This window comes from Dreissena polymorpha, chromosome 11 (assembly GCF_020536995.1).
Source record: "Dreissena polymorpha isolate Duluth1 chromosome 11, UMN_Dpol_1.0, whole genome shotgun sequence".
In the NCBI taxonomy this organism is placed as follows: Eukaryota; Metazoa; Mollusca; class Bivalvia; order Myida; family Dreissenidae; genus Dreissena; species Dreissena polymorpha.
In genome coordinates, this window is record NC_068365.1 from 50,868,367 (window position 1) to 50,895,909 (window position 27,543).

At 32.9% G+C, this 27,543-nt stretch overlaps 1 protein-coding gene across 7 annotated transcripts in view; it reads right to left on the reverse strand.

Annotated features, from left to right (window-relative positions):
- LOC127850078 (SH3 and multiple ankyrin repeat domains protein 3-like) overlaps positions 1–27,543 on the reverse strand; it is a 115,766-nt gene that overhangs the window by 18,291 nt on the left and 69,932 nt on the right. Inside the window, exon 1 of one of the 7 annotated variants that reach the window (XM_052382831.1) lies at positions 13,901–15,961. The exons of the other annotated variants lie outside the window; for them this stretch is intronic. Within the exon in view, the coding sequence (XP_052238791.1) occupies positions 13,901–15,831 (1,931 nt within the window). The 5' untranslated portion in view covers positions 15,832–15,961. Of the gene's footprint in view, positions 1–13,900; positions 15,962–27,543 lie in introns of those variants that run through there. 7 annotated transcript variants of the gene reach the window in all.

Consider the following 27,543-nt stretch of genomic DNA (forward strand, 5'->3'; position numbering starts at 1 on the left):
TTATTTCCAAAATTAGGGATGTGTAGTATATTTATTTCTATATTTAGAATATTTTTTACAGAAATTCCTGTAAGCAAACAGCGCACACCCTGATGAGACGCCGCATAATGCGGCGTCTCATCAGGGTCTACGCTGTTTGCCAAGGCCTTTTTTCTATACGCTAGGCATTAATGGGTTAAATATAAACAAAAACATGTTTTACTTCAAAAAGGGATGGGCCATAAAAGAGTTTTATATTTACTTTGTATGGACATTTGTAAATTAACATATCAGCCTAAACAATTGTATTACAGTGACTATTAATATAAACCACAAAACCTGAAAAGATACTCTGTTAAAATTGTGTTATTTTAATGATGAGAAAACGCATTACACACATGTACACTATTTGGCTGCTAGGTGTAATCACATTTTACACAAATATGTGCAAAAAAATAGAAAGCATTGCGACTGGTTTTATTCTTATCGCATACTGGTGTCTTTCCTTCCAAGTAATAAAAGGATCTTTTATTACTTGAGCGGTTGATTTTACTGCAATATTATTGTTTTATTTGACGAGTTTTCTAAGAAACAAAAAAACAAAAGTGCATACATTTGCATAACTGACTTAATTTATTTCTGGTGAAATTATCGTGAACAACAAGAAATGTGTCCATAGGGCACGGTGCCCCCACATGCCATTTTTGTCTCAAAACTCAGCTTATGTCACAAACAACTAAATTAGGAAAATTTGACTTTTGACCTCTGTATGTAACCTTGACCTTTCAGGTAATGAGATACAAGGGATGCTCACAGACATACAGACATACACACAGTAAGTGCAGCTGCTATCGATAATGGAGCCAGGTTATTTGAAGGGGCATTTAATCATGAAATAAAAGATACTTAATCCTTCATATAATGAACGTTGCAAGCAATTTAATTAAAGCTGAAAACTAACTTTGTTTTATTTAAAGTCATCAGGGTTATCAGACATAAAGCTATTATAAATAATAAAATCCTTTAAAAATCACTCCACTTACTTGCAATCAGTAAAATAATCTTCATAATCAATGGATACACCAAAATTAAAAGCTGTTTGGCAATATTCCATGTTTTAATATCCAATCATGACAAAACAGCACACAGTAGTCAACATTTGAACAATTCAGAATCATCCTATTGTGGCAAAATTGTTACCTTAGATTGGAAACAACCATACTTAATTAACTACAAGCAAAAAGCATTTCCTGAACACCAAAAAGTTTGCGATACAGAGTAAAACTTCATGTTAACAACATTTCAGAAGAGTATAACATTTAACTTTCCAAATATGACATATATTACACAAGACCGGCTTATTACGTCTCGCATGCAGCATTTTATTGCGTTAAATGACAGATATGATATAGGCAATCTGTAAATATATCCAACGAATATGATTTTAAATGACTGTTTTTAGTAATTTTAATAATTTAAATCTTTATGACAGCACATTTGAATTCATGACAACATATGATATAGGGATGTAAATTACATTTAATTACAAGACTTGACATTTTTCTCTTGGTACAATACACAAATGAATTGAAATAATACTTTATTGTAAAGATGCAACATGTCAGGTATTAGGATTTTAGAAAGTTAACCCTTTCAGTGCGGGAACCGAATTTTGAATGCCTTTGCAAACAGTTTGGATCCAGATGAGACGCCACAGGATCCAAACTGTTTGCTATTCTGATAATATTCTTTGAAAAAAATCGAAGAAAATGCTAATTTAAGAAATTAAGCAGACGACATTTTAGCAGACAACAAATTTCCCAGCATGCAAAGGGTTAAAAACACTTATCTGTACATTTATCCTTATTTATGCCCTTATAAAAGATAGATAGGATCTGCAGGCACGAGTTGTCATATACCATATTTTATTAAATGAGTTCAGGAATTTTGTTAGTAAGCGAGCCTTTGGCGAGCTTACTAACAAATTTCCTGGACGAGTTTAATAAAATATGGTATGATATGACAATGAGTGTCAGATCTTTTTTATCACATGCTTTTAAATGAGCAAATTAAATAAAAATGTTCCCAAACATAATGATAAATCCCGAATGTTGTTTACATTTTGTGACGTCATTTGACGTTGGAACGCAACTTCAGCAAAATGTTCAATAAACAAAAACTAAGCCAATGAAAACGCTTAAAAATGTTGTAATACATGATTAATACAAAAAAATATGTAATGGTTATATTACATGGGAAACAGGGTATAGCATGTGATAAATACATTTATCAACATTTGTGGAATAACAATAAATTGTCTGTAACAAAACCATTATCAATTATTGGTAAAACACTTTGAAAAAAGAAATTTATATGAACCTTGCTCTGGAAAAATGGGGCTTAATGCATGTACCTAAAGGGTCATCACAGATTAGCCTGTGCAATCTGCACAGGCTAATCACAGTCAACACTTAGCACTTAAATGTTTTTTTGCTAAAGGAAGCCTCTTCTTTGCAGAAATCCAATTAAGGCCAAAAGTCCCTGATTAGACTCTGCAGACGGTACAGGCTAATTAATGGGCAACACTTTTAACCCTTTCAGTGCTGGAACCGAATTTTGAAGGCCTTTGCAAACAATTTGGATCCAGATGAGACGCCACAGAATGTGGCGTCTCATCAGGATCCAAACTGTTTGCTATTCTGATAGTATTCTTTGAAAAAAAATAGAAGAAAATGCAAATTTTAGAAATTCAGCAGACAACATTTTATCAGATGACAAATTTCCCAGCATGCAAAGGGTAAACACAAGCATAAAACCCGTTTTTTCCAGAGCATGGCTATAATGATGTGTAGCAAACATTTGTAACAAGAGCTTCGCATAACGGGTGCCAACACTCAGCTGTAGCAAACATTCGTAACAAGAGCTTCGCATAACAGGTGCCAACGCTCAGCTGTAGCAAACATTTGTAACAAGAGCTTCGCATAACAGGTGCCAACCCTCAGCTGCGGGTGCAGTTGTGAATAAATGAAAGCTTGTCAGAATATTTTTTCTTTTCTTTTAGAGGTCACAGTGACCTTGACCTTTGACCTATTGACCCAAAAATGGGTTTGGCGTGTAGAACTCATCAAGGTGCAGCTACATAATTATTTAGTTTAAAAGTTGTAGGTGGAAGCACTTTGATTTTAGAGCCAGTGTTAAGGTTTTAGCACGACGACACAACGAGCTGGCTATGACAATACCTCGTGATTTCTCCGAAAACAGACAAGCTAAAAATGGCTTGTCATCCAAAACAATCTTGACCTTTGCAAAAGTACTATTTGCATCACTAATAAAAGAACAAACACAGATAGGTTGTTTATGCAAGAAAAAGTTCATTTCCATCAATTCTCTGCTCTCACAACATACAGTTTAATGACATACTCTAAACTGGAAACAAATTGATATGGTACAAATTAACATACTTCTGGCACTTTTAGTTCAGGTTGCTTTAATGAATAATTAAGCAGACTGCTGTTAAATTATTCACCACCTCTGTGCTTCTTATCAAACATTCATAGTATCTTATATTCCTTTAGCAAACAAAAACCATTCATCTTGTGCTCATTAAAGCAACAGTAACTAGAATATGAGTGAATGCATTTTTATTTTTTTATGAACATTAATGACATTTGTTTTTACTGACAACTAGCTAATTCTTGTGAATGAAATGCTTTCAGTTAAAACCTACAATTTGCTAATTATTTTTTTTTTTTTTGGGGGGGGGGGGGGCTTAAATTAGAGTCACTCTGAAGACATTTACCTGGGAAGAACCAGTACATGGTGTCTTTGGAAGGATCTTGAGACTGATCTTTGAGTGCATATTGAACCAGGGACCATTAGGTTGCAAAGTAGGCACCATATCAATTATGCCAGGCCAATTTTTTATATTGTCTTTATGTTCCAAAAACTTTTGTTTGCATGGAATATACACAGATGTGGGAAAACAGGGCTTAATGCATGTGCATAAAGTGTCGCCACACATTAGTCTGAGCAGTCCGCACATACTTATCAGTAGTGACACTTTCTGCTTTTATCGTATTTTCTGTTTAAAGGATGCCTATAATCTTAAGCGAAAAAAAAACAAGTTTAGGCAGAAAATGTTGACTCTAATTTGCCTGTGCGGACTGCACAGGCTATTCTGGGATGACACTTTACTCACATGATTTCAACCCCGGTTCCCAAGAGCAAGGTTAATTAAAGAAATCAAGGTGGAATGCAAATGTGTCCTGCTGTAACTCAGGGTCAGCAGTTAAACACACCTGCCCAATAATGTTATTGTTATCACAAGAAACATGGTATTTTCTCTTTGCACTATTAAGCCACCTTTGTCCCATTGTTGTGGGCAACCTAACTATGTGACAACCTCGACAATTTAGAATGAGAATTAATGAACATTTAAAAGGACATAACAAATGATGGACAATAAGTGAGTTGTCTTGTTATTTTTTTTGGAGTAGCATCTGATCCTTGACCTTTCAAAAGCAGAATTTAAAGACAAATAACTTTTTTTTTAGAAAAGCATTATAATATTGTAGTGAACAGATCAGCATGTATTGCTTTGCAAGAAATAAAAGCACACATTTTTTAGACTGAAATTTGACAACATGGTTTAATGACCAACTTAATGGGTTAACGGCAAATTGACACAAGTTAAGCAAAAATGTGTTATTGATAGATATTAAAAACTTTACTGGATTTTTAAACTTTCAAGATTTGCTTTTAAAATCATACAGCACTTAATTACAAGACTTAAAAATACATTCAATGTCCTTTACGCAAACTTGTCAAGTGTGACAGATAGATTTGTCTTGATAATATATATGTGTTGCGTTTTGGTCAAGATGGTTGAGTCTCACTTGGAGTGGACCACTTAAGTCTCCGTGTTTAATTATATCTTTTATATCTTTGATAAGCCCTTTATCTACGGACAAGCCCTTTATCTACCAAGACTAATCAGACACTATAACATATTGGAGATAACCTTACTTAATGATACCAAATGCGTCAGTAGTGTCCTTTATTTGTGATAACAAAAACATCTATTTCCTGTCTTTAATAATAATATGCTGTGTTTTAATTTTAAAGAAATATGACCTGGAACTGACTGGTTAAATTTGTTGTCCCAAAATTACAAGATAATTGTTAGCTATGTAAGAAATTAATAACATGCAACCACTAAATACCTGTGCTACTTAAATTCAAACTATTTAAAAAGACAACACAATCATTTAACTACACATATGCTGATACAAATAACATAATGGTGCACTCATGAGCTACGAAAGCTATGATGTAATCAATTAAACTTCAGCAATTAAACAAATAAAAAAGGTGTCTTCTTTGTACTTCAAAAACCAAAGCGTGAAATACCACCCTAGACAATATTAAGTGGATCTTGTAATACCACCCTTGACAATATGAGCCCATGTTTACAAAGCTCCCTAGTAGCTGGGTGTAGATAATAGTCCACCCATATTTCTCAAGGGGTTAGTCATAAATTTATGTATCAACACCATATTAGACAGCCAGGTTTACATTGTATTTACATTGCATGAATCAAAAGGCATTTATATACCTCATTAGCAAGCAGAGTTTTGTTACAGGTAATACCCAAGGACCTTAAGGTGGCAAACTTCAATAAGATGGTACATATTAGGCCTGGATTAAACGACAAACAAATAAGATTACTACACTTTTCAAAAGTCAACCTAATAATTTATAGTACCTACGCTCATTAAATTTTACTAAAGTAATTCAAAATCAGTTGTCAGCTGTTGCAGTGTTATAAATGTATTCAGTATCTGTAAAGTTTAACCCTTTGCATGCTGGGAAATTTGTTGTCTGCTAAAATGTCGTCTGCTCAATTTCTAAAATTAGCATTTTCTTCGATTATTTTCAAAGAATACTGTCCGAAAAGCAAACAGTTTGGATCCTGATGAGACGCCACGTTCTGTGGCGTCTCATCTGGATCCAAACTGTTTGCAAAGGCCTTCAAAATTCGGTTCCCGCACTGAAAGAGTTAAAAGTATTCTTGAGACTCCTAGCTCTGTTTTGAAGAGTATCATACAAATCAGACAACATGAACCCTTGTCCAGTTTTATGCACCTGTACTATTAGTCTAGTTTTTCACATGATAAGATTATTGACAAATTCATACCATAATAAATGTCATCTTTGCATCAAAACATTGCATCTTTGTGTCCAATAAAAACTGCAATGATTTGTAATAAAACTTTATAAGGTTTGGGTCATACACTATTGACAATTTTTAACCTTTAAGATTGATTTTAATTATTTTAACAAAACTTTATATCGAAGACATGGGCATTCCAGCTTGGTTCAAGTCTTACCTCCCACAAACATGATAATCAAAATTAAATTTCAAAATTCCTGAGTCTGACATAAACCATTTTACACCTGCATTTAATCACCCAAAAATCTAGGTGTAAATTCAAAGATAACAATGACAAGCCCACCTCCCTAACATTCTTAAGGGTCATCAATTTATTATGATGTTTTCTCAGTCTTATAATATATGTCACCTACTCATTTTCTTTAGCATCTTGTTGTGCGACAATCACTCACAGGGACCAGATTACATAATTATCAAATTGACAATTTGCCTTGTATTGGAAACAGATCCCTTATGAAAAAATTGTGTATTTTATAAAAGCAGCAAAAAAACAAAATACTATGGAAGCGTTATGGTACACCCTGATGCTGTGATGATGTCAACATTCTATGATGGCATGATATGAAAAAGGTGTTATGGCGTAAAAAATAACTCATCGTGTCAATTAAAACTATGATGGCAAGTCATTTTCACATTAGAGCATGACGCAAAAAATTATGTTGATTTGTCAACTTAGATCATGTCGACCAAATATTTTTTTGGGAAAAGCCGGAAACATTTACATCAAGACTTTAACTTAATGTTGTTATGGCAAGTAAAATTAAGTAGGAAAAAGCAACAAAACTATGTCTAGATACCGTGTTATTTTACAGTAAGTCGATATAAATTAATCCGGCATGACCATATTATTGGGGTGTACCATATACTCTTCCGTACAATACAGATATTCAAATAAATGAAAGAAATATAATATCATTACTGTTTTATAAATGCATAAACAATCAGTTGAAAACTAATATAAACTGGGTGAAATGCAAAACTATGGAATAATTTGGAATTTTAAAGCAGAAATGAATTAACAATGAATACAAAACATGCTTCATTCATATGAAGTAAAACATACCATTTAATAAGTGTAACATGCATGCTGAAATACTCAGGCCAGCAGATATGAAATTCCAACTTTTCATTCAGATTACATATGTTCGCAATTTTTTTCTAAACCAAATTCCATTCCAAGGCCTAACCAACTGTTACACACATCCCATTGAACTAAACAAGAGATATGCAGAATGTAAAATAGTATACGCATAAAATATTGAATGTGAAAAGCTAATACATCAGGTAATGTGACTCGAGCTGATAAAATACCCAGTAAAAACCAAAACTGTCAACTCAACAGTTTTTTCAACAGTATTATAAGACTGGACTCTACAAGTTGAATATTTTGAAACCTTAACATTACCAATTTGCATGTCAAGGATTAATTACGGTTTCACGACTTTTTCTAAACTTTTGTACTCCCAAATGCTGCGGATATCCTCTGACTCATTCATGTCATGTGACACTGGGGATGATGTCAATTGCTACAGCAGATGTGAAATAGGACACCAAGCCTTTATGGAAATGCTGCCAATAGCGTCCCAAAAAAACATGTCAACCAACTTAAGATTCCCTTTGAAGAAAATTATTGTTTCTTCTATTTCACCTGGAGAAAAATATTTTCCGAAAAGCTGAAAAAAAATATGAACACTTATATAATAACACCTCTGTATAATAAATTGGGTCACTTGGACATTTTGCAATTTACTCCGACTTTATAGCAATACCAATATATGCCCTGAAATGACCGCTACTTTTTACATAATGGACAATTAAGCGCAACTTTTCTTACTGAACAAGTTCCAGTGAATTTAACCATATACAAACGAGCCATCAATTTACTGCAAATCCAATTTATTATACTAACAAAGTTATATGTTACTAAGTGCTAAAAGACCTGTGATGTCCTAAGGGCTGCCCAGAAATAAATTCTGAATATAGGTTCATCAAATGTACAAAGCGGTCACATATTTATTTTTCCTGTATTTTTACAAGCTACATTTGTTAATTTGCTTAGTTCACACTTATTTGGGAAACTGTTTGAACACACATTAAATCTACCATCAAATGTAAGCATCATAAAATAAATGCACTCTTTGTCAATGCTTTAATCTAGTCTTCTATTTGGAAGAATTTATTTAACAAATCTTGAGGGATTTCAACAAGAGCCTATTGCAAATAAACAAAGCAGGACACACCCACTCTTTGGTGGAAAAGTGGTTAGAGTAGTGCAAAACAGTTTGCTTGTGTATTTATTGATATCTGATAACCAATCCCCCTCTGACAGACAACATAATGACTTTAATCAGAAGAAATATGATAACTAAACCCTGTTACAGACAACATAATGATTAAGTCAAAAGTAATCCATTTTAAAATAGTAGAGTTCTCCATTGTTGACAATTTGTAATGTAGATGTATTAAGAGAATTTTCGTATTTTGCTCTAAATTTATTTCTACAAACTTTCAAAAACATGTTAAATTTTGGTTGACACTATACAATTTAAACTTTCCTCCAATTATATAATGTGTGTTCCTAGCGATTTTTACAGAAAATGTTCAATTCCATTTATTATACATATATGTTTGTTATTATGGTCAAGAATTAAGAGGCACACTTTTTTCATAATGAAAAAAATATGTGCAAAATAATACAGCACAAAAGTCATGTAAAATTTTGACTTTGGAAAAGAACATTTTACAATAAATACTCTTAAACCTAAAGTTATGATTACAAATATAACAGGCAATTTGATAATAATTGATCTTAAACCTAAGTTAAGACTTATCTAGGATGCTTTACTATAATTGACCCAGATTGCATCCTCACTAAACATCCACAACAGATGATGATGCATATCCCTGTCACATGAAATACCATCTATGGTGTTCACACCCAAATCTTGGCCATTATTTTTTGCAAAGTTCACAGAGAGAAAATATCTATTAAGAATTGTGAATGTTAATGCTTTAAAAAACATAGTATCATAAAATGTATTCTTGGTCTTATGTTTTTATAATACTTGTAATTTTTCACACACAAACATCATTCATTATTTAGATTACAAAATACAAAATACTGAATTCCCAAAAATTACCATGAAGCTAACTCAGATATGAGATTGAGTGATATAGACTGACCAATGACCTGATGTTTGAAATGACAAACTAAAATTGAAAGTATTAAATGATGGGAACACAATTTAGAGCATTGAAACTGCTTGAAAAAGTTGGAAAGTACCATTTAAACCCCAATATTTTAAGCCCTAAAAATGACACCACACCCGGTTGCTATTACCATAGAAACCCAACAAATATATACGATGGCTTGGTCATAAAGGAACAAAGATGCGTTGGCGTGCAAACAGGTCAATTGGTCAATATAAAATCCTCCATCATTATTTTCACATTACCATTGTCACCTGAGCAAATGTAGCTCTATAATCATCCCCTGCACGGAAATAAGTACAGAAACAACAAGGGGACAGGTGTAAAAATTGCACACATAGCACACTGGTAATGTTTAGCCTATAACAAAATTAAGTATTATTATACATTAAATGATTAAGATTCAATATGGACAACATTACACAGCTATTATATAATAGTGCATGGAAAACGAAGAGAAATTTATTTAAAAGCTAGTCTGAATCATTTAAAATCATGGACACTATTGAAAAGTGTACAATATATATGGCAAACATCATAAAATATAATATTATTGCAAAGAAGTCTTAGAAGTTTTAAGTTTTGTGAAGGCATGCTGACTTATAAGTATGTTTGGTAAATATTTCAGATTGGCCATGTTTCTTAGTTTAAAAAACAAGACTTTTCAAATGGTCAGACCAAAGTCAAATCACTTTGATTCATAATCGACAGCTTTACAACCTTGCCAACCATGTTTTAATCATATTTAACCATGGTCAAACATTATTCAATGTTCACATTTCATGGGCGGAATATTTTGATCATGATTTGAGTATGGTTTGACTCTAGTAATTGACCAGAAGAAAAATAAAATAATTTCATGTATACAAATGGACAAACCCGGCACTAAGAAATGGACAAACCCGGCACTAAGAAATGGACAAACCTGGCACTAAGAACCATGCATTTATTCATCACTGATAGCAATATTTTCACATTGAAACGAATGAAATTAAGGGTAATCTAATCTTGTAAAAAAATAATGTTGACAACTTTAAACACCAAATGTATTATTTTTAACAATTTGTAATCAAAACCCTTCATTAATAAATGCATTATATACAGAAAGGTTAATGAATTTCACTAACCATTTCTCTAACATCATGGTAATTAGTTTGTGAGCTGTTCATGAACTGTTCATGAATCCTTTTTAGGGGTATCCAATAGAAAGTGCTTAACAGTAATCTTATTCCAGTGATATCATACAAAATGAGGAAAAAAATCATCTGATTATATAATAAAATATACAATTACAACTATCTATGCAGTCAAACAGAATAAAAACCACCTTAACTGGACAAACCATCCCAACATCAAGTTCAGAGAAAAAGACAGTTTTGGTAGATTTTAAGGTGTTTTTTTAGGTATATTTGCTGATAAAACCCTTTAAACATCCGTAATACTGGATAAAAGTACATAAATACTCCCAGTAGTATAAGTGATATAACATAATTGTGCTAGTTCACAATGCCCATGAAAAAAATAAATTATGGTCATTATAGAGATGCTTATTTTGATATTAAGCTTGTTTAGATTGTTAAAGTGGTCAGACTCAAAACTATTTGAACGGCTGCACAATTGGTAGACCAAAGTTGTAACATTTTAGCAAGTGCAAGTAAAATAGTAAAATTGTAACAACATTTTTCCAGCAGAATTAAGTCGTATGTAAATATTCGGACCATGTCTTGATTTAAATTGAAAAATGAACAACATACACACATAATATAATTCTATAAAAAATATATAAAATATCAATTGTGACCTGGTTCAAAAAGTTAAAGGTCTGAAGCACCCATAATATTGAAACACAATGCTTGACCTAGTTTTAAAATGGCGACATGATAAGCTATAAACTTAGGTTTCGGCCTAACATTCGACCAGAGTCAATATTTACCCAAGGAATCCACTCCAGTTTTTGGTTCAAGATTAAACATTTTCTAATATATATTGGCAAGTATGATGCCTCAAAGACATTTTAACATATAACCTTTATTTGATTAAATACCTTACATGTTAAGGGTTCCATAAATATTTATGGCATTTCTACACATTTATTGAATCTTAGGTTGGTCACTTAAGTTTTCTTTAACTGGTCATTTTTCAAACAAGGTATATATTGTTGTCCACTTTGTAATAATTATGTATTATGCCATACATGATGTGATAATTGATAGTGACACTAAAACATAAACTTTACAGAATGATGTCTTTTTTGGAAAACCTACACATTTACATGTATAATGTGAGGTATATATTTTTTAGTATACCCTTATATTATTTAAGAATTGGAGAAATAGTACAATCTTCCATCTACCGGTATTATGATTTTTTCATAGATATAAAAGTAATTTAAATGAATTTAAATGAATTTAAATGTCCATTCTCAATTACTCATTATAAAATTTGTCAATATGTTCTAAACTTCAATAAACTGTCAAATTCCTGTGCCCAGGGCATTTAAATATTTTTGGAGTCTTAATCAATATGGGCTGAAATTTGTGTAAACACACTTAAGAACCTTTTCATAAATTTGCAATATGAATTTAACAAGCCTATAAGATAAGATCATGTTTTGAATAGTCCTTAACAAAACAGAGTTAGAGTATGGGTATCATATTACATGCGGACTGATATAATCGTGAGACAAAACATACCAAAACCTTCATAATTCATAACAGATAAATTCTTTCATCTAATAACATTGTGGGACAAAAATATACCAAAAAGCTTATAATATAAGGTGACAAAATTGTCATTGCCATTTTGTAATAACTAGATGATATTATTTCTTTCAATAACTATTTTTTTTTATAAAATCCTAAATATTAATAAAAATTGTTGACAATTTGCATGGGAAGATGCCATTCAGTTTCCAGTATATAAAACAGATTAGTATGCATTTAAGAACATAATACATGGACAAGCAACATATTATGTTACACGAAATTGCATATTTGGCCGTATTATTTACAGAATTTTAAGAAGAAAAGAAACATTTAAATACCCAAAATTCAGGCACACGAAATTGCATAATTGGCCGTATTATTTACAGAGTTTTAGGAAGAAAAGAAACATTTAAATACCCAAAATTCAGGCACACGAAATTGCATAATTGGCCGTATTATTTACAGAGTTTTAGGAAGAAAAGAAACATTTAAATACCCAAAATTCAGGCACTAGAAATTGCATATTTGGCCCTATTATTTACAGGATTTTAAGAAGAAAAGAAACATTTAAATACCCAAAATTCAGGCACTTGAAATTGCATAATTGGCCGTATTATTTACAGAATTTTAAGAAGAAAAGAAACATTTAAATACCCAAAATTCAGGCACAGATGTATTAAAACTTTGTGTGCACATTTTTATGATCTATTTGTGCTACAAATGAGAATTAAAAAACAGGGTAAGCCAGGATTATATACAACAATTGAGTGTTTCAAAATATTTGATATCAACACAAACATAGCTCTTTAAAGAAGATCATTCCAAATCAATATTTTATGTAATTTGAAAGTACATCATGTAATGATTGGCTGTTTAAATGATTACATGTACAATAAGTTCATTATTGTTCTTATTATTTCACAATGAGCCTCATAGCACCTGAAATCTTTATAATCGTTTTAACCAGTTTTAACCAACCTAAATTGCTATTTTAATAATATCTTTCATCACATAAAGCAATAAACGAATTATTTATAATACATGTAATACATAAGGTAATTCAATAATTTTTCATTAATGATATTTGAAAATTCTTTATAGATCTTGGGTTATTTGTTTATAAAATTTAACAGTTAAAATATGTACAAATGTGACCCCATAGCAAAGATGTGAAGAATTGCGGTCACTGAACACTTCATAATCATTTTCATGCTCGATGTATCCTTAAGAATGTTCAATTTAAACAAGAATTTCAATTCACATTGAACCAGACAATAATTTATCATAGTGGATGTAAAATTCCTAGTGAAGGAATGGTCCAATGTAAATACACCCAAATGAGGTCATTCATGCACACTGAATGATGTTTAACACACACACCTATTAATTGCATTAAAAAAATCTTTCAAAACCAATGGTATGGTTGTATGAAAGATAAAACACTCCTTATCATAAAGATAAACAACAAACTTTAGTGATTGTTTCGCCATAAGAACATAAATTTGGCACATTCCTGTGATAAAAAAACAAAACCTCTTGCAAACACTTCATTTAAAAAACACTTTATTGTTACTAAATTAAGTTAAATTTAATAACTTTAAATTGAGTAAAATTAAGATGACAATTAATCCTCAAGCACAAGCAGCCTTTCAATACAAAAACAAAAATAAATGAAAGTTTTAAATGAACACAATATCTTACCCACCAAGAACATCACACTCATAATATCAACAGTCACATCAAAATTGATATATTTTAAACATAAAATACCTACCTTAAATTTAAAGACGGTCTTGTATATTGCTCCTTCTGGGTTCCTCTAAGAGTGGCCCCGTAAACCTGTTCAATTCGTAACAGATCCGGCGCGCTCGCGTATAGCGCCATTGTCTTCTGACTCGGCCCTGGGAGAGGGGGAGGGGCCATTTTAGGGGCAGGGGTCCGTGAAGCAACACTGACATTATCATCCCCGTCTATGTCAATATTCACCGCTGTCATTGACAGTTTCGGCCGCCGGTACATGTTTTCCATTCCCTGACTAAGCACGTGCCCATTTGTGAATGCATGACTGGACCTCTCGAAATTTCTTGGTAGAGTTTTAATCTTCAATTTTTTCTCCAACTTTAACCTCTTTTTCTCTTCCTTAGCTCTTTTCTTTTCCTCCTTTTCACGTCTTTTCTTTTCCTCTTTTTCTTGTTTTTTCAACAATTTCAACAATTTCTTATCACCTTTCGATTCTGTAAGTAAGGTCGGCATACTTGAAAATTTTTGTCTCGACTGCATTAATGTTCCTTGTTTTCTGCCAATCGTATAAAACTCTTGCCCGTAATAATCTGAATGGAGTGGCCTTCCATGCATATCATCTATCATAATGTTATCTCCCCCAGGTTTTCGAATCACTATTCCACTCTGTGGCGTGCCATTCATGACATAAGTGTTAGAATTGTACGATGACATATTTCTATCTCGATTAAACTCCATGTTTGCCTTATTCATGTTACAATCACTCTTACTTCGAACTAGTGTAAATCCATTATGTGACAGAGTCCCCTTTGTGTTTACAATTTCGGTTTTACTATCCCATGCATGGCTGGGATTATTTCTACCTTCAATACCTGTTAAAATGTAATTATCCAAGGTGGGGTCATTGCTCGACAGACTACCATGCTGAAATGAATTATCACAGGATTTTACAATTTGGCTATCAGTCCCCTCAGAAGACTGTACATGACTTATTAGATTGGTAAATTCCACCTCTGAATAAACACTGCCATTCAGCTGTGGTGGAGGTTTAACTTCGTCACCACTTTGGGACAGTCTATTTGCACTGTTACTCCGATAAATAGTTTGTACTGCTCCAGTGGACTGCAATCCAGTTTTGGCTGAGGTCCAGTTCTCTCGATGAATAACTATTCCATCTTGGACTATCTTGGTATTTGTATCATAAACCAAGCCAGGAATTGACTCATTATCAGACCACTTCCTTAACACGTAATCAGTGTCTTGCAATTTTCTGCGGTTCTGATCAACTGGTGCCGATTGGCTCCGTTTCTTATAACGTCTTTTCCGAGTGTTATCAGCGCTAGCCACACTTTGATAAGAGTCTGTAGAGTTGACACTTCCACTACTACCCCTTTTGTCTCGCAGGGGTGAATTCTGGGCACTAAACAATCCTCTCCTAGAAACCCGAGGTGTGCTGGTCGCAAATGGCTCGCTAGACGCCTTGCTATTTTCTTGGTTTGTAAGGCGATCAGTTATCCCAACACCACCATAAACACTACTACCCTCAACACCTTTACCTGTGGACAATGTCTGATGATTGACAGACTCAAAGTCGGTATTGTTTATGGTTGTAATTATGGTGAACGGCTCACTAGACAGGTCATGTATAGACCCTTCAGGCTTGTCAACAATATAAACTTGAGCTCTCCTGTCATTGGAGGAAGTCCCTGGGGGGATAGCTATGGCTTTCACTGGCAAGTTTTTTCTCGGTGGTTTTGATATTTCATTAGTGTTATGACTGGATTTGGGTCTCAAACCGTTCAGTGGCAAGGCGATGAACTTGTTCAGGGGGAAACTCTTCTCAGGAAGAGACTTAGGAGGTTGCTTTGTGTTGCTTTCCTCCTTTTCTTTGATGGATTTAACAGCAATGGACACCGCATGTTTAACCTCTTTCACTTGTTTCTTTTTAATTGCCTTTTGACTCATAGTTGTCTATTTTTATTTGTTTGTCAACAACTGAGAAACACACTGCTATCAAAGCAAGTCCAGATCGATCTGTTTGGTCAACAAACCGCAAATATTGGTATTTAAATACTCAAGTTGGAAATAGTTCACATTGATCAATATAACTTTATATGTCTGTACATGTCTGGTACTACAATGACAGGCATGTCTGGCTTGAAATGAATGGACAAAAGATTTCAGCAGAACAATGGCCAAGATCATTGATTGTCAGCCATTCACAATCTTTCCAATATTTGTCCTTACCTAACATACAGTGCAAACAACACAGAAGATAAACCTATTTGAAACATAACAATAAAAAAATATCTTTCATGATTATTTGTATTGTTGTGTTTGTTTTAATTGTCTGTATTAACCTACATAATTGTATAAATGTCTATTTTGCTGATCAATGTATGAAAACTTACTAGGAAAGAATATAAAATTGATGTGAGAAACTTTAAGATTTATTATTATTTTTTTTAGATTCAGCAAATGATGTGTTACTTTATTGGCTCAGTATCAATTTTACATCAAGGTCTTGTCATTAACTACTTGTTTTCGTTTTAGATTAAGCAAATGATGTTTTTCTTTATTGGCTCAGATTCATTTTAACATTAATGTCTTGTTATTAACTACTCTCAAGCTTAGTTGTGTATCAAAAATGAGACATGCGATGCGAAAACGGGTATTATGTCATATGCAGCCAATTTAACTCAATACCAGCCTGTGCATCTGCGCAGTCTGGTCACAAGCCACTCTGTTTGATATAAAGTCATTCAAATTGTTATGGTCTCGTTTGTGGACATTACAACTCCTCATCCCTGGATGCTGATACAGAGACATTTGAGATATGGCCTAAGGCCCATTGTCGCATGACCAGGTTATATTAAATGCATTAGAACTGTATACCTTCAAGATTTTGAGATGCAATCTAAGACGAGGTATACCAATACAATAGTCTGAAATCCAATGTTTACCCTTTAAGGCTAAGATACACATTTCACGTCCCTTTGAATATCAGATAACCAGATTAAATTAAAGATTTTCTTAATATTTTCATTTTTAACCCTTTCAGTGCGGGAACCGAATTTTGAAGGCCTTTGCAAACAGTTTGGATCCTGATGAGACGCCACAAAACGTGGCGTCTCATCAGGATCCAAACTGTTTGCTATTCTGATAGTATTCTTTGAAAAAAAATCGAAGAAAATGCTAATTTTAGAAATTCAGCAGACGACATTTTAGCAGAAGACAAATTACCCAGCATGCAAAGGGTTGAACCTGAACAGCCTGAGAGTTTCTTGCAGGCTTTTCAGTGGTTTTCTGCTGGCTGCACATAGTCATTTGCACTTCGCTTCAAAACAATAACTATTCGTAAATGTTTTTCCTCTATGTAAAGCAGGATCCTATCTATCTAGCTTGCATAATAAAAGCTACTGGAAATGTTCATTGATTTTTTTATGATTTTAGTAAATAATAATTTCTCCAGACACTGACTTGATTTAGAACAAGATGCTGTGTGCAATAATGCCCCAGGTAGAAAGAAGCCTACGGTGAGTATTGATAAATTGACCCTTTTGTAAGTCTAGGTCAAAAAGTAGGTGAATGTCCAGGTCAAAATCATGAAAATGAGGTCAGGTGAAGTTGCTTTGTTAAGAATGATTATTGATAACATATTTGCAAGTATCAAAGCTTTGTAGCTAAAGGTTATGAGGTTAGACGATACACTGTATTTTGGGTAAGCTAGAATTTGAACCTTCTGAATTAGTATTAGTCCAAATGTAGGTCAATGTCAAGGAAAAAATGAGGTCAAGTGAGGAGGTTGTGTTGATTGTGTTTAAAGGCATCATCTTTGCATGTATCAAAGCTGTGTATGAAGAATTATTGATGTAAGGAAAATGGGGCATTTTTTGTATTCATTAACCCTTTCCGACTTAGGAAGAAAAGTGAAAATGGGTATGTTCAAACATCATAAAACCAGAACAGCCTGCGAGTAACATGCAGTCTGCTATGGTTTTATGAAGTGTTTTCGCTCATCAGTATCTAAGGGTTGGAAATGAAGCCTAAAAAACTTGATATGCCACTTGGCATCGTGTAAATGCCAGGGACCGAAAACAATTCATTACTTAATCTACATTTTCTGACATTTTCTTTCATAAAGGAAATGAATAGTTAACTAAGTTTTCAAAAATATATAATAACTTGCTTACAGCACTATTACAACTATAATTCAATTTTGTAAACATAGCAGTTCACGTATTTACTGGCATTTTATTACCCATGATTTAAGTATTGAAACTTGCTTTGTAGTAGCTTGACCATGCATGCCATTTAATTGACAATGAGGGAGTTCTTTTACCCTTTCAGAGCGGGAACCAAATTTTAAAGGCCTTTGCAAACAGTTTGGATCCAGATGAGACGCCACAGAACGTGGCGTCTCATCAGGATCCAAACTGTTTGCTATTCTGATAGTATTCTTTGAAAAAATCGAAGAAAATGCTAATTTTAGAAATTCAGCAGACGACATTTAAGCAGACGACAAATTTCCCAGCATGCAAAGGGTTAACAGCTCCAGTACAGGGAAATATGTCATAAATTAATTCCTAAAGCAATTAATAGAAATAGTTATGGAAAGTAAATGTAGCCATGGAGATTCTCTATTGATAGGAGTTTATAAACAATATTCCAGAACTGTAATGCTATGTTTTCAGACATATTTGGAACAATTATTTATTTTTGTAAATCTTTATGGTCAGACACATACACTTATTTAGAAGTGCTTTAAAAACGCAGAATAAATACCATATACCATGAATAAGATTATTACTTTTTTCTCCTTTGAAATTCCGGCACTTATATTAAGGCTTTTAAGGTATCACATGTCAATGTTTTATGTTTTAATGGATAACAAAAACATGAATATTTAATGGATTGCTGGAAAATAAATTGTTTTCTATGTGATTTGGTAAATCAAAAATTACAACTTGGTTTTGATGGAAAAACTATAATTTATTAAGCTGAGTAGTTGTCATTCAAAACTCTGTAAACAGTGTTTTTTTCCGCAAATTTACATTAGGTACAAACAAAAATGAGCATATCCAATTGTAATTCAAATCAGGTGATCACTTGTTCGTCAATATACCAATATATTCATGCGAAACATATGCCTAATAATAGCAGTTAAATATTGTTTGTACCTAGAAATTAGCGTTGTTCTAAAAATTGTCTAGTCCAACATAAGTTTCGGTTTCCCAATACACAGGCATTTGTTTTGGCCAATTAGGATTTAGTCTGGATTAACCCGGAGTTTCGTCTCATGTTTCCAAATATATTAAACTAAAGAAATGCTTTGTGTTTCAGTGCCTATTGATTTCAAAAGGAAACCTGTATTGCAAATACATGCCGTGTCTTTAAACCTTCAGTATAAGCCTTAAAAACTATGATATCAACTTTCATTTTCCTCAAGGAAAATGTCAAATAATCCTAAAGTATTAATAAACTTCCTTAAAAGATAGCCATTAACAGTTGTTTTACGATTTATGCCTTAACCTACAGTAAGTAACGGAAATGTGTTTTTTTTAATAACCTGTCGGTAAAACATCATGTAATCGGCCAATTTCCTACATATGAAATATTATGATTGCCATGGCATAGCCTAATATCTCAAAACATCACATCAAAAGTTGAGAAACATTTTCTTACATTGCTTTTGTCATACAATTTAATGTTAATTGTACTGTTATTTTAATATCGTCATCAGGTGTCTTATGCAAAATGCACAGTCTAGTACAAAGCTACGGTGTCCACTATTAAGTCACCCAAGTTCTCTTGGCCTCATAATTGGACAGGGCAGCTCCTGAACAGACTAACCGGATGCGCAGGCTAAAATAGAGCTATGCTGGCCGCATATGGCATAATACCCATTTTTGCATGCTGATGCCTATTACTAGATAACTGACAGAGCAGCATATAATTTTAAATACTCGCACGCAATGATTTTCAGAAAGGTAAAACAATATGACCCATTTGTTTCATACTGTCTCTTTCCTTCATTCAAATAATATCTTAATATTAATTATATCTAAATCAAAACTCACAGTTACCTCATTATAACCCAATAATTATGGATATTTGGTAAAATAATACAAGTCATAGTCTTTAATATTATTTTTGTGTCAACCTGTTAGTTGTTCTATGATGATTGATGCTTAGTCAATGTTATATATTATTTTTCTATGTTTTACAGCCAATTATAAATCACACTTACACTTGAATCATATTTTATACCGGTACTTAACTTCAAGCATCAATGGACTGAACCTGTAACCTCCAAGAAGTATTGTAACATATCAAATCTGTCATTTTCATCTTTGTCAGTTGTGTCATACAGTGTCATTTTGACAACCTTAACACTAATACTCCCCATAAAATTTCACAAAGTTCCATGATATTTCTTACACATGACTTCGAGTCCTGCTCAGACACCAACACACTCAAGTACACACAAAGGACATTATAACTTCCAAATATGGAAAGAACTGCACAAAAGAAGTAACAAAAGAATCAAACTTGGAGGCTAAGTGATATTAACAGAAAATTCCAGGTGCAAATGAATCACAACTATTTCAATCGCACCGTATTGATTCCGGGCAGGAATGTAGCTCCTTGAAATTGATCGAACACCAGTCATTGCCATTGTTGTTATTGTTGCTAGCAAGGAAGGCTTATTGGAAACAAATAATTTGTCACTCAATCCTATCTGAGAAGGATTTGCCACCAGAGACTTTACGCATAAATTTGGGCCGCGCTCTATGAAAAGGGGGTTTAATGCATGTGCTTAAAGTGTCATTCCAGATTAGCCTGTGCAGTAGGCACTGGCTAATCAGGGATGACACTTTCCGCCTAAACTAGGTTTTTGCTAAGATAAGAGACTTTCTTTAAATAGAAAATATCATAAAAGCAGAAAGTGTCATCCCAGATTAGCCTCTGCAGACTGCACAGGCTAATCTGGGATAACACTTTACGCACATGCATTTAACCCCCTTTTCACAGAGCACGGCCCATTTGTTAGGATGAAATTCTGATAAATATAGTTGGTGGATTTACATTTTTCAGCATAACAACCATCAGTAATGTCAGAAACGTTTAAATTATCATTTAAACTAATTTATCTCTAATCATTAAACTGCAAGAACAAGGCTTAAATTAGCTACTGCTTTGGTTTGTGTTACATGTGATACCATCGACTTTGGATAATATTTAATAATTAAGCAGGGAAAATGGTGAGCCAAAACATTAGAAACATACTTGAGGGAAATATACTAAGATTAGGGGTCAATAAATATCTTCACTTGTCTTCATATGTGTTTTTTTTATTAATAGATTGGTAATATAATATACATTATATATATTGAGATCTAATACATTTATAATTTAATTCTGTCCAACTTTTTCAACAATTTCATCACAGTTAACGATGCACGTCTTGTGTAACGTCAGTTATTGGCAGTTAAAAATGTGTGAAATAGATAACAGGCTTCAATATAAGCCACTGCTAAGGTTATTCAGACCATTTTAGGGAACAATCTCAAATATTTGTTGATAAGAGGTGTCCATTTATACCAACTGTCAATACATTAAGGGTTATAGAATTTGCAATGAAAATTGTTTCCCCCAAAAATACGATGGCCTTTATATGGGGAAATGGTGATAACAAAAATTGCATTCTCAAGAAGTGTTTTCTGGGCATGATATACAGATATATTTTATTTAGAATTTTTTGTTATAATTTGACATGTCTTTTGGCATTTTATTTATTTAAAAAAGTATTCACGTATGGTAGAAAATCTCTGGGTGTTGGCTAAAAATTTCTTTCAAATATGACAGAATTGGCAATTACACCTAACAAAATAAAGATGTTATTAGTACTGAATAGCAATTATGTGCTGTTAAGTTGTTCTTCCTAGATTACGTCAATAAAAGCTCAGACAGAATCGATAACTGGTTAATATGAGTAAGACACAGGTTTCCCAATGTTTAGAGAGTTTATCATTCATTTATCAATACATGGCAACATCTGTTAATTGACGCCCCAATGTTTACCATGAGGAAAAATGAAGATAAAATCAATATACAATGGACTGACTTGGAAATATTTATGTTTAAATAAAGAGGCGTTTTCCCAACATTGCGCAATCTGTATAAAGGGTGGCTATTTAATTAAATTTGATTTGCGGGATAGTTGTTTCAGAAAGATTTAATCAATGTAACTGATGCAAGGGCAGTAATTACCATATGCACTTACAGCATTAAGGCATTTTGATTAGCCTCCCTTGAAAAAATGGAAAAAAGTACTCCTGATAAAACACAGCAAATTTATTATGTAAAGGCCACATTTAAAGTTTTGAAACAGCAACAATTATGTTATATGCTATATGACATACATTTAATGAAGGTAAATTAAGTATTTGTTTTATTTTGTTATGTTTTTGTACTTTTGTAAGCAACATCAGCACCTTACAAGTTTGTAAACTCTATTAAATAAATCTATGTGATCCACCATTACATTAGAATTAAGCTAATTGCACCTTAAACATTAAATTTAATTTAAAGGCAGTCAGTGGAAGAAACCAAAATAATGTGACACCCTGACATTGCAAAATTCAATATAAAAACACCAAACAAGATAACTCTTGATGCAAAGCATCAAAGGGCGTCGGGAATTTCAGTGTAAAAGGCACTCAATGAAGTTACATGGAACTTTTTTTTCTACTGTAAATATTCATATATTGGCCGATTATTTTAAACAAAATAGAAAAAGATACTGGTATAACCATTATCTATGATTTTGTGTTATAACCCCCAAATAACCATTATCTATGATGTTGTGTTATAACTTCCAAATATATGATTTTGTGTTGTAACCCCCAAATATTTCATAGTTCATTTTATTAACATTGGTTTCCTTTTTTTTTTTACTGGCATCCGTGTGCAGTTTTCATTAATGGAACAGAACTGTGTAGGTTTTAAAAAATCTGCTTCATCTTGTAAGCGTAATCTCATATTTTTCTCAACTTCAAGGGGAGATGATTCTGAACTTATTCTTACGTTGCTCATTTACGATAGGGGTTGAGTACTCATTGATATGAAAACACTGTAAAAGTTTTAATGTGTTTACGAACCCCCACGCCACCCTCTCACACATATATTTCATGGGCATAATAAAAACTAAAAATGGTTACAACAAGCAAATTCGTTGAATTGATATTCCCCGCCAATATGCTTCTGGACACAAAAGTGTTATATTTGACACTCAATAAAGCGTTTTTTTCAAGATACAAAGGGCCATAACTCCGTTATTATCCAATTGTGTACAATGCCATTTGGTGTGCATCATCCTCTCATCCATATATATACTCATACAAAGTTTCAATGAAATCCGCCAAAGCACTTCCAAGATATGGCTCCGGATAAAAAAAGCATTTTTCCAAGATACAAAGGGACATAACTCTGTTATTAACAGATGGTGTACAATGCCAATAGGGGTGCATTATCCTCTTATCCATATATATACTCATACCAAGTTTCATTGAAATCCGCCAAAGGAGGGAAGGAAGGAAAGAGGGACGGACTGAGGAACGGAAGGACGGACAACGTCAAAACAATATCCCTCCGCCTATGGCGGGTGATAATAAAACATCATATTTATTTAAACTAAAATGTCTACATCAAAACAAAAAGTTAACATAGAACACAAATAAAACAAGCAAATTCGTTGAATTGATATCCCCCGCCTTTATACTTCTGGACACAAAAGTGTTATATTTGACACTAAAAAAGCATTTTTTTGAAGATACAAAGGGCCATTACTCTGTTATTATCAGATGGTGTACAATGCCATTTGGCGTGCATCATCCTATTATCAATATATATACTCATACCAAGTTTCAATGAAATCCGCAAAAGCACTTCCAAGATATGGCTCCGGACACAAAAGTGACGGACAGACGGACAGCCGGACAACGCCAAAACATTATCCCTCCGCCTCTGGCGGGGGATATATACTCGTACCAAGTTTCAATGAAATCTGCCAAAGCACTTCCAAGATATGGCTCCAGACACAAAAGTGCCTATAGTAAAAAGCATTTTTCAAGATACAAAGGGCCATAACTCTGTTTTTAACAGATGGTATACAATGCCATTTGGCGTTCATCATCCTCTTATGCATATATATACTCATACCAAGTTTCAATGAACACCGCCAAAGCACTTCCAAGATATGGCTCCGGACACAAAAGTGCCTATTGTAAAAAGCATTTTTTCAAGATACAAAGGGCCATAACTCTGTTTTTAACAGATGGTGTACAATCCCATTTGGCGTGCATCATCCTCTTATGCATATATATACTCATACCAAGTTTCAATGAAATCTGCCAAAGCACGTCCAAGATATGGCTCAGGACACAAAAGTGCCTATAGTAAAAAGCATTTTTTCAAGATACAAAGGGCCATAACTCTGTTTTTAACAGATGGTGTACAATGCCATTTGGCGTGCATCATCCTCTTATGCATATATATACTCATATGAAGTTTCAATGAAATCCACCAAAGCACTTCCAAGATATGGCTCCCCACACAAAAGTGCCGGCCGGATGGACAGCCGGACGGACGGACAACGCCGAAACAATATCCCTCCGCCTCTGGCGGGGGATAATAATTTGATTCTACTGGGGCTCGAACCTTGGGCCTCTCACATGTGAAGCGAGCGTGTAACCACTACACTACGAACCGCTCGACAAATCGCCTTCAAACTAAGATATAAATGAGTGACTGTTGTGTAACGGTTATCAATAAAGCAATAAACCGTCTAATTGCTGTCGTCTTGTAAAATTGAAGAAAATACGCGTTAAACAAAACTCAAACAGCAAAAGTCTGCGCTTTTGTTACAAAAACCACAAAATAAATATATTTTGATTATGTTTTGTTTTTATACAAAACCAGAAAGTTTCACCGGTTCGCGTATTTGCCCAGTCCCTGTGATCTTTTATTATTGCCCAGTCCCTGTGATCAGTTATTAATTAAAAGAATTAGCTTAGCATTATTGGCAATAAATGTTGTAGTTAATGTAATATAAGGCACAAATGCAGTACTTATTTACACTAATTTAAACAAAAAATCACCACTATGCAAGATATTCTGACAACAAGAATATATACATTGATCCGTAATATAACTTCTCCTCCCATAAGCGAAAAAAAACGTATTACATACGAGTCGCCACACTTCAGTGCGACGCCAATAAATAGACAATACTAAATACCACACGTAAACAATAACAACGAGTTTACAACTGTTTGCTTAATTGTATACAATTATATACAATTTTTGTAAACACTTTGTGCCATTTTTTAACTGGACCTTTTGTTACAAATAACAGATATCAGACATCCACATCGTTTTGGTATGATATTATTTTATGTTGTACTACTAAATACAGGTATGTTCAGAACAGAAAAGACCACTTTATACAGACAAATTAACAGGCAAAAGTATATTTAGAAGAAGAAAATAAATTGGATGTGTTTGCAAATTTATAATTATTTTCAATAGTATTTTTTTTATGATGTCATGCAAAGGCAGTGATCAAATTACCTACAAGTTATAAAGCTGAACCAATGATTGTAGCACAGAGGTTATTTAAATTGGAGTCACATTTGAATACATTGAAAATATTTTCAACTCTTTTCTGCCTTATATGTTTTATGTTTGTATGTTCTGTTTTCAGTTATATTATTCTTGTATTTAATGTTGCATTTAAGTTCTCCTTTTTTATAAGAATCTTTCAACAGAAAAATCTCAATAAAAGTTATCATTATTGTGGCTGGCAACTTTTATTTATATTGGTTGACAAATACTCCAGAGTTCAGTGAAGTCAATCAGAAAACTAATTAGGTTTTAATTGAACATGAAAGTAGGTTGACTGAGTTACACCCTTTCCTACATGACAAACCATTACCCCACTTTATAGTTCCAATTTTCTTAATTTGAAAGTTTTGATTTTCTTTCACATAATAATTTTATATATTTTGCATTTTGGAATTTTTATATAATGATTGAATAGAAACATTCATACTTGACTCTAAATAAACGCATGTGTTCTCTTCTACAAAATGTTGTCAAAACATGGTAATTTTACTGAATATTCTCTGACAGAGATTTATTAATTCATTTAATCAATAGGAAAATATACTTTTAAGACTTTATCATAATCAAATGTAACTTTTGAAACAATTTAAGGATTGTTCATATGCTCTAAAAGTGTTTTTTTAAACATTTAAGTCCATATTTAGTGAATGGTTTTCTTTTATGAAACATACATCAAAGTGAAATTTCTTGTCTTATAAACAGAGGATCATTGAACATTACCATCAATACTCTAGAAAATTAGTATCAGCCTGAATCAAACCTCTGTAACTTTTGTCCATTCAATTCAATCCATCACTCCACATGCATTTTTGTTATTGACTTCTTGTCACATGATGATATCCGACACTGCTCCGCAAAAAATCAATCCACAAAACGCTTATCAGTCTGTTAGATAATGGATGTTTGTTTCGTTGGAAAATCTCGAAAGATAACAGTCCTGTCCCACTGAATCATTCCTTGCACTGATTCAGACAAAACTGACGTTTTAAGCCTTGATAATTATGAAAGCATTAATTACTTCCATGAAATTAATTACATGTGCAAACAAACAAAAAATGTGCAGAAGGCTGTTACAAGTTATCATGATTGTGCAAATCTCCAGCTAAAACTTTATTATAAATTAAATGTGTTTATATTGCATAGAATTGTAATGCCATAGTTCTGACTAAAAGATACTTCCATATCATTGAAGTAAAAAAAATGCTCTTAAGTCATATTTTTATACCGATCTCTTGTAGAAAATTTATTAGCATATAAATAAATCAGCATTTTATTGTTTGTCTTGCATGATCTCATTTTACCAATATTAAAGAATATTTAACATAAAATAATTAATTTCCTAAAATAATTTGCATACAGTTATTGCTTTCATAACAATAAATAACTGAAGCAAAATTGAACACAAATTGATTAAAAAATAATTGTACAATTTCTTTATACAAAAAAAACATACCCGTACTTTAAATCATGCTTAACATTCCATATTGGTTTGAAATATTTAGGTTATATACAATATTGAACATTAATCCATCCATAAATCCATTAAACGGTCCAATGGTTGAATGTATTGACCCAGTAATCAATTATTGATATATTCTGTTGTTGAAACCAGTATTTGCGATTGAAAAACTTCATTACCAAAATAGTGTGCACACAAATTTCTTCTGAAGCTTTTAACACATAGTAATATACAGCTCTTGTTATTATGAAACATGTCAAATACAGCATCAAATTTAAGTAAAGTAAAGAAAGCCTATTAAACACTTAGCAAGTTTTCAAACCATTCACTGCCACTTGTCCAGTCAAACATGTTCATCAACAAACACTGTCCCATACACATTTCGCTTCTTTAAAAATGTCTCATTCCTAAGATGTTGTCTTAACACGTTCATGTCATATCCGTATTTCATACTCCACTGAGGTCAACATTTACAATAAAAATAGAAAGCACACAAGTAAATTACGACTATTTATTGATTTTTACATTCC